General features: G+C 49.9%; 1 protein-coding gene across 1 annotated transcript; it reads right to left on the reverse strand.

Annotated features, from left to right (window-relative positions):
• Positions 1-242: 242 nt before the first annotated feature.
• Positions 243-7,145, reverse strand: PDIA3 (protein disulfide isomerase family A, member 3; the record flags this gene model as incomplete). Its single annotated transcript, XM_010016998.1, has 11 exons — positions 243-649; positions 890-947; positions 1,456-1,535; positions 2,240-2,368; positions 3,241-3,349; positions 3,869-4,051; positions 4,548-4,673; positions 5,158-5,274; positions 5,467-5,596; positions 6,481-6,588; positions 7,011-7,145. Coding segments are annotated over 11 exons (1,295 nt in total), but the record flags the coding sequence as incomplete, so codon positions are not given.
• Between the last annotated feature and the right edge of the window lie 904 nt (positions 7,146-8,049).

An 8,049-nucleotide genomic window follows, 5' to 3' on the forward strand; every position in this document is an offset into this window, starting at 1 on the left:
GCCCAAAGTCTGTGTGAACGTAGCACCTGAAGCACAGCACAATGGGACAACTGCTGCTGCTGCTACGTTCTGGAAGGACTTGTGTTAGCTGAGGAAGAACAGGCTAAAAGCTGAACTGAATATTCAGAAGCAGGCTTCTAAAAGGCTCACTGAAGGAAATGAGACTCACAGTAGGAGGTTGCTGCCTATGAAGAGCACAATCCTGGTTTAGGTGTGACAGGTCTCTGTGGGACAGGGACACCTGGTCTTAAGGGGGTCATTTTATTGTTTCACTTCTCCAAATGTACAAAAAAAATTAGAAAATAACCCTCCCCCCCACTCCCTCCCAAACCACAACACAGACCAGGCCGGGGAGCCCCACAGCAGTGCGGCTAAGAGACGCAGGAAATTAAACAGAACTAGATACAGCAGCTGGGGCCCCTTGGCCCACATGGTCACTGACTCTCCATAACCCAGAACTGGCCCCAGTCTGCCCAGTGCTTCCCCAATTCACACAGAGCTCATCCTGACAAGATGGCGAGTGGGTACTTTACAAATCCTCCTTCACCTTCTTCTTGGATTTCTTGGTTTTCTCTTCCTCCTGCAGCACAGGAGCGTTGGTTGCCTCCCGCTTCAAGTAGCTAATGAAGTCACTCACTTCTCTGCCACCCTGCAAAAAGCACAAGACAGTGAGGCAGAGCCTGGACTCCCTGGGGGCTTCCCCTTCGCTACAGGAGGGTGCAGGTGCAGGCAGGAGTGGGAAGGGATGTCCCCAGAGCCCTCCTGCGGGTCTGCAGCAAGTACAAGGTGCCGCTGGCTGCAGAGTGGCACCCACAGCTCCAGAGAGGCCCAGCATCACCTCGGCACCTAGATGCTACTTCACTTTTTCACAAAGCACCAAAATACTCACCTCGTACTTCTTTGGATTCTGCTTCTTGCCAGCTGGAGCAAAATAGATGGTGGGGAAGCTGGGCAGAGAGAAGAGACACTTGAGCCCCTTGACACGCTGTTTTCTTTCAGACCAGCGGGCAAGCCCCCACCGCAGGGACTTGTCCCCTGCACTCCCCTGGTTTAACAGCTCAGCACCATACCCAGCAGTGTGGCCCCCAAGAACCTGGCCATGTCTGTAGAGCAGGCTGAGCTCAGCCCTGCCCATGTCTGCTACCTAAACTGTTTTCAGGAAACCCAGCCCAGCACTGTTTTTAGACTGCCAAGAACAGAATCACAGTGAACTGAAAAGCAGCAAGACAGACCTCCAGGCACAGCCAGGACACCAGAACAATCCCAGAGAAGTAGGGGATTGTTGTCCATTGTTTTCACTCTGTGTTTCTTCACACTAAGTGAACACCTTGCAATTGCATGCCCATCGCCACCCCCACCCTCCTGAGCCTCCTTCAGCTCCTCTGTTGGGGTTGCTGGTCAGAGACAGAAGCATGAACACATCCACTGATGTGGTGCAGCAACAGAAAGACCTACCCTCTGACTTCATAGGGAGAAGGCACATCATTGGCTGTAGCATCCATTTTGGCAATGACAATATTGGGGTCTTTGCTGAGCTGTTGGTAGAAAGAGCTTATTAGTAACCAATCCATAGCAGTTAACACCAGGAACTCATCAACCAGCATCACCTGAGATAGCTGTGTCAGAGGACAGAGCACACAACATGCTAAAGGGTGAGCAGATTTCTGCTGAGCAGTTTGTTACTTCTGCCTCAACAGGAGCAGAGGGAACAAAGTGCCTCCTCAGCCAGCTGGATGCAGCACACACCTAGGCTGCTACAGCTTCTGGAGAACACTTACCCCAGAGCAACTGCTCCCTTCACCCTGCAGGGGAGCTGTGAGGATGTGCAGAGCCCAGAGAGGGGGCCTGGCAGCCAGATACCAAAAAGCTGGTCAGATCTGTGAGAACAATTTCCTCACTCCACTCACGCAAGCGTGCGGGGCAGCATTTCCCTTCACCAGATTGTGAATCATGCGGAGGGAAAAGACACAAAAAGGATCTTTGGCAGTTGAGGCCAGTCACTGAATCAGTGACTATTTCTGTGCCACAGCAAAGTGCACAGGCTAAACCTACTAGTGTGGTTGCTACCACGCTCCAGATCCTGCCAATGTACTTCCTGCACTCACAGGAGTTGCCCAAACTCAGAGTCCTCAGGAAAGCACAACTATGCCCTGTTACATAAAAGGCAGACAGACAGAACCTGCGGATTGTTTAGTGCTGCAAAATTCTCATTTTGTTTGCAACAGAGCCTCAAACCTACCTTCTCCCCCAATTCTTTGTATTTGGGCTCCAGATTCTTGCAATGGCCACACCAGGGTGCATAAAACTCTATCAGGACATCTTTGTCTTCTGCATTAACAATTTCATCGAAGTTCTCAGCAACCACCACCTGGTAACATTTGATCACACAAGTTAGGGTTTCTTCCAAGTCAAAAGTGAGGCTGTAACAGGACATGCTCCATACTATCTGCCAAAAAAGCCTGGCCCTCCCACAGGACAAGTCAGGCTACACCTACACAGCAAGCAGCAAAATGACCAAACACAACTCTTCACCAACCTGCAACATCCCCAACTTGCAGGTAAAAACCTGTCACAAGGCATCAGCACCAGCTGCAAGTGAGGTTTGCATCTGGTATCCTCCAAGAGGACAAAATAATTTCTTTTTAAATCCCAGCAAATTCCAGGCTGAGGAATCAGTCTGGGAAAACCAGCTGTGTCCATCTCCACCCACACAAAGACAAGCAGTGACTTCCAACCCCCAATTAAGGTCCCCATCAGAAACCCAGGCCATAGAATGCTTCCATTCAGGGCAGAATTTACTATGGGGAATGAAGGGTGGGAGTTACACCACCCCCAGTGATGAGACGAACACGCAACTCCTCAGAAACAGTGCAGTCACGACCAACTTGAGACTGTGCCAGGAGGGAGCACAAGCCAAGACAGCAAGCCCTGGCCTAATCCCTGTAAATCTGGTTGATCCTGCATTTGTAGAGTACATCGCTAGTGTGCTCAAGCAGCAGTTACTACGCTGAGAACACAAAACGGAATCAAACCTGCAAACTGCATTTCTTCCTTGGCTCAGAAAACTGCAATACAACAAGGGAGTGAGGTCTTCCTCCATCTAGCACAGCAAAGGCTTCCCAAGGTGCCACAACACAGCACTTGTAGCATCGGACACTGGCATATGACTAAAAGCTGCTGCTGAACAGTGCTTCTACAGCCACTGGTAGGAACTGTTGCTACACCTGATGCAGCACTCACCTTCACTGGGCCATCATTGCTTTCAGGGACTGGCTCTGATTTCAGATACTTTTTCAGGTTTCCATCGAAGTAATCTTGCAGGAATCTCTCCAGAGCCTTTCCATCACGGCTGAAAGTGAAATGACATTTTACAGCCATCAGCACACACACAGGAGGGGAAAGCTTTGAAGGCTGATTTAAGCTCCTTCCACCCACAGAACAGATGTCATCTGCATCTCCAGCAGCACCAGTCTGGGGCTGGCTTGGAAGACCCCAGAACAAGTGCAAAGATGCCCTTAAGAATTTTGGCAGGAGGCTGGATACTCATCCCATTTGAAGTTTTAGGCCTTCCAGTAGCCTTAAGAAGTTTCTTTTTTCAAGAAGCAAGGTGCAACTATTCCCTCTGCCCTTTAATGCATCTCAGTTACTAACCAGACACACAAATTCCATCTTTGCATAACAGGAGGGGCTGCCAGCTCTCTAGAGGGCAACAAAACACATGGGTAGGGCCCATTTTGACCCAGCAATCGCTTCTTCCAACTGGAAGATCCAGCTTTCCCGTTTCCTCCCAGCTAACGTGTCTGGCCTGGTCAAAGCGCTCCAGACCAAAGCCCACCAAGTGAGAGGCAACCCTCAGCTCAAGCCTTACGAGAACTCCTCCTGCATGACGTATTTGTCTCCTTTGGCGGTCCTGACAGCGACGACCGGCGCGTCCCCCGCGCTGCTGTCCAGCCCGAACTCAGACAGCTCATGGCTGAACGTTCTGCGACTGGCAACAGCAAAGGATAGTTTGTGGCCAGCATCTAAGAACTTCTTTGCAATCATCATAACTCTGAAGAGAAAAAACAAAAACCATAAAACACAAAGAATTATTCCTTGGAACATTTTCTCCACATGACTTACGACCCCTCACGCTGAAGTGCACAATGGACAAGGAATTCAATGACATGATGTGCTTTGCACAGGCAAGTCCTATAGAAATGGTGTAGAGAAGGAGAGGACTAAGCCTGCGTCTGTAGTGAACGGGGCCTGCTTTCATCCTCCAGCCATGTCAGCATGACCACCAGCGTCACAGGCACTGGGGAATGCAAAGAATAGAATCCCACACACCACCAGTAAAGAAGTTTATGTTTGAGGTCTAAGGACTAGGGATTCAAAAGCAAGCAGAGGAGGTTCAAATGATACACATATGGCGTGCTTTGGGCTCTGCAGGCAGTAGCCACCCCAATGATTCTGATCAGAAACTCAGACAGAAGCTTCCTGGGACAACAGGAGGAGCCATCAGCTGAGCTACAGAACAAGCGAGGCCGAGCACCCCCTGCCCCTACCTGTTCCGCCAATAGTTGGAGCCCTTCGCGTTCTTCTCATAGTCCACATCGTAGTAAGCCACCAGCAAGTCCTTGCCCTGGATCAAGTCTTTGTTGTCTTCAGTCATGTGTGGGCACATGCCAAAGCTACCAAACGAGACAGAGGTTAGCAGCTTCAGTTTCACTGCCCAGAACCCATTACCTCCCAGCAACAGCCTTGATGCAGCACACTCCTGTTTCCCCACCCAAGAACATTAAATGCCAGTAATCAGTAAGAGCTAAGGATGAAACTTTGTGCTCGTTCATGTACTATGTTATTCTAAGTCAAATCTCCATCTCCAGACACAATCTCAGTGGCTGTATCTGACCTTGATACGGCCAAAGCTGGCGTACTTCTCAGGAAGTTCAGGTTCTAAACAGAAGCGTGGTGGTCAGAATATGGACAGTAAATGCTAACAGCCATGCCAGGATTTCCAGCAAGGTGGTCCCCAAATGGGACAGTGTGGGCCAGTCAGCTCTTCTGGACACTGAGCAGAAACTGGCAGCAGTGCCTGCTACAGAAAACAAGTTCTGACAGGACCAAAGCCAGCTGCAGCCAGTCTACCACATTCTCTGGTGAGGAATCACTCACATGTTCTCCTGGATGAATTTCTTGATCTTTCCACTGGTGATTTTGTCTTCTGTATACTTGATGGAGCTGTCCTCAAACTTGTTTGCCAGGCGTGGAGGGCGGAACAAGACTATACCCCTGAGGGGAGACAAGTAGCATGAATTAGTTTAGGCCTGTCAGACCCTTCCCATTATTCAGACAGGCCACAATGAGAAACAAAAAACCCACTGTAACAAGCAGTGGGGAAGCTATGTTCAGAAAGTGAATCCAGAAAACAACTGAGTTCATTCCAGATGTGTCAGTAACAAGAAATCTTTGTGTTAAACTTACTCTCCATCTTCCTCATACTTCTGCACCAACTGCTCCTCACTGGTGTGTGCAAAACGGTAGTTATCCCTTAGGTTGTTGGCAGCTTTCATGAATTCTGAATAAGCATCACCAGATCCATCTCCAAAGAAGCCTGAAGCAGAAAGACAAATGGTGACCCTCAACTGTCCCAAAAGCAGTCACTGTGCAGCTCCTTCTGAATCAAGTTCCCCAATCATCTTCAAGGCTTCATCTTAGAAAGCTTGTCTCTCATTTTCACTGGAACCTTTCTATACTCTCTCTCTTCTACCAGCACAAAGTTACTTGAGAGCCTGCCCAGCTTAGTCATTGGGCCTGTAGCTGTCCTCTGAGCAGCAAGACATCCATTTGTAGCCAAGTGCACTACTAGTGATAACAACAGCCATCAGAACTTCCTAATAGCAAGTTCGGAAACACTGATCAATACCCACCAAGTTACACTTGTAAGATGCCACATGAACTGCCCAAAGGAAAGCCGCCATCATCCCTTGCAAACCACAGCCACGATGCTTGCAGTCTACTGGTGTCACAGGACAGCACCCGAATGCACTTTCTAGCAAGACAAAGCTGCCTGTTGTCAGGCAGCCTAAAGAACCACAAACTTGAAAACCAGTCCCCTCTGGTGCCAGGAGGCCTGGGAAGAGGCAGAGCCACAGGGAAAAGAGAAAGAAGGTTGGAAGGAACCTCCAGAGGTCACTGAGCCAACCTCCCGCCCAAAGCAAGACCAGCTTCCAAGTCAGATCAGGTTGCTCAGAGCTTTGTCCACCTGAGTTTTAAGAAAAGTCTCCCAGCTTGACTGTGAATGTCTCAAAATCCCTCTGAGCACAGGCACTTGCCAGGGCTTTAGTTGCATGGTGAAAAACCTTTTGCTTGTGTCTGTCTGGAATGTCTCTTGCTACAGGTTGTGATACCACCTCTCGCCCTTCCACAGGGTAATCCCCAAGACGCATCTCAGAGCTAAGTGTCCCCTGAGTTCAGTGCTGCACTGTGACCACTCACCCACTACAGAAGCGTCTTTATCACCAATGAATTTCTCAAATTCAGCCACAGAACTGAGAGCCACCGAAGCAGGTCCCGCCTGTTTCTTGAGATGACTGACAATCCCATCTGAAAAGAATTCAACGATTAAAGGGATCAATACAAAGTTGCACAGGACATTTCTCAAGTCTCACAAAACAAAGTTCTTTCTGCAGAATCCATACACCCCTCTCATACAATGAATGAGAACTGAAGGGGCACCACCACCAACATCACATTTTCTAGCATTTCCCAGGTACTGCACACCCAAGGCACCAGGAGTTAAAGACAGCGAGGAAACCTTCACCTTTACGGGAGACCTTTAAATAATAAACATCCAGGGCTCTGCCAGTACACGAAGCCCTGGAAAGGGCAAGGAGGGGGTGTGTGTATGTGGGGACCTTCTTTGTACCCCTCAACAGACGCAGCATCCCTGACACAAGTCTGTTATATGTGGGCCCTTCCTTCCAGCACCTCTTTGGGAAGCCATATGCTTGCTGATAAGCTCTTACCGGCTGTCCTGGGCCCATCATAGGTTCCTGCCTCTTCTCCATCTCGAAAAATCTTTAAGGTGGGATATCCACTGACTCCGTACTTATTGCAGGTGTTTGAGTTCGCTGTACAGTCAACCTGAGGGAAGAGAAGCACTGCCCAGAGATCGAGCACCCAACGCACAAGAGAGCAGTTTTGCCATTGCCCACGTTACCATGTGTGACGTCCAGAGCTTCTGAAAGCTCTCGTGTGTCTTTACCCAAGGCTGGATTCTTTTCACATGAAGCACAAGGACCCACAAAGTGTCTACGAGACCCACAAAGCCAGGTCTGACGTAGCCAACTGAGAGGCTTGTGGGGGACCCTTACACAGAGCCTGTTATTGTAGAGTTAAGACCAGGGGAAGAGGCAGCAGCGGTGTAGTGACAGACACAGAAAAATATCTAATGAAATACTGGAGAGACGAGAGAGAGATGATAGAGTTCTGCATGTGCCAGAGCACAGACAAAGAAAACAAACTAGAGGCGTAGATTCACAGGAATCCACTGTTTTCAGCACCATATCAGTCCTAAAGTTTCTACAGTGTCTGAACAGGCTGAGCTCAACTGGCAAGGAGGCACTGGTGGTCAGGAGTCCACACCACTCCCCAAAAAGAAGAGGAAGACCCTGATTTGAGAAAACTGCACAGAGTTTCTAGTGGAAAAGCAGGCTTTTGGACAGCAACCCTCACTTTGCAGACCAAAGACCGCCACCACGAAGTACAGCACAAGGCCAGTGTCACACTGGGTTACACAGCACACAGGAGGCTTCTTCCTCCCCTTCAGGCGAGCCCCGTTTCACACGCCCGTACACACCCACGTCACACTCTGTACGCTGCAGCGGCAGCAGCCTCGCAGGGCTCAGCTTCCAGATCCTTCCCTGCTGCCTGCGCCTTCAAAGAGACGAAGCCCGGCACAGCCCAAGCACACGTCGGCAGGCAACGGGACTGCTCCGCAACAGCAAAACTTTCCTTTGACCCCAGGGTACCCGCACAGTCCCCCCGGGCCAGGGGCACCGCCCG

Source organism: Nestor notabilis, unplaced genomic scaffold (assembly GCF_000696875.1).
Source record: "Nestor notabilis isolate BGI_N333 unplaced genomic scaffold, ASM69687v1 scaffold25536, whole genome shotgun sequence".
In the NCBI taxonomy this organism is placed as follows: Eukaryota; Metazoa; Chordata; class Aves; order Psittaciformes; family Psittacidae; genus Nestor; species Nestor notabilis.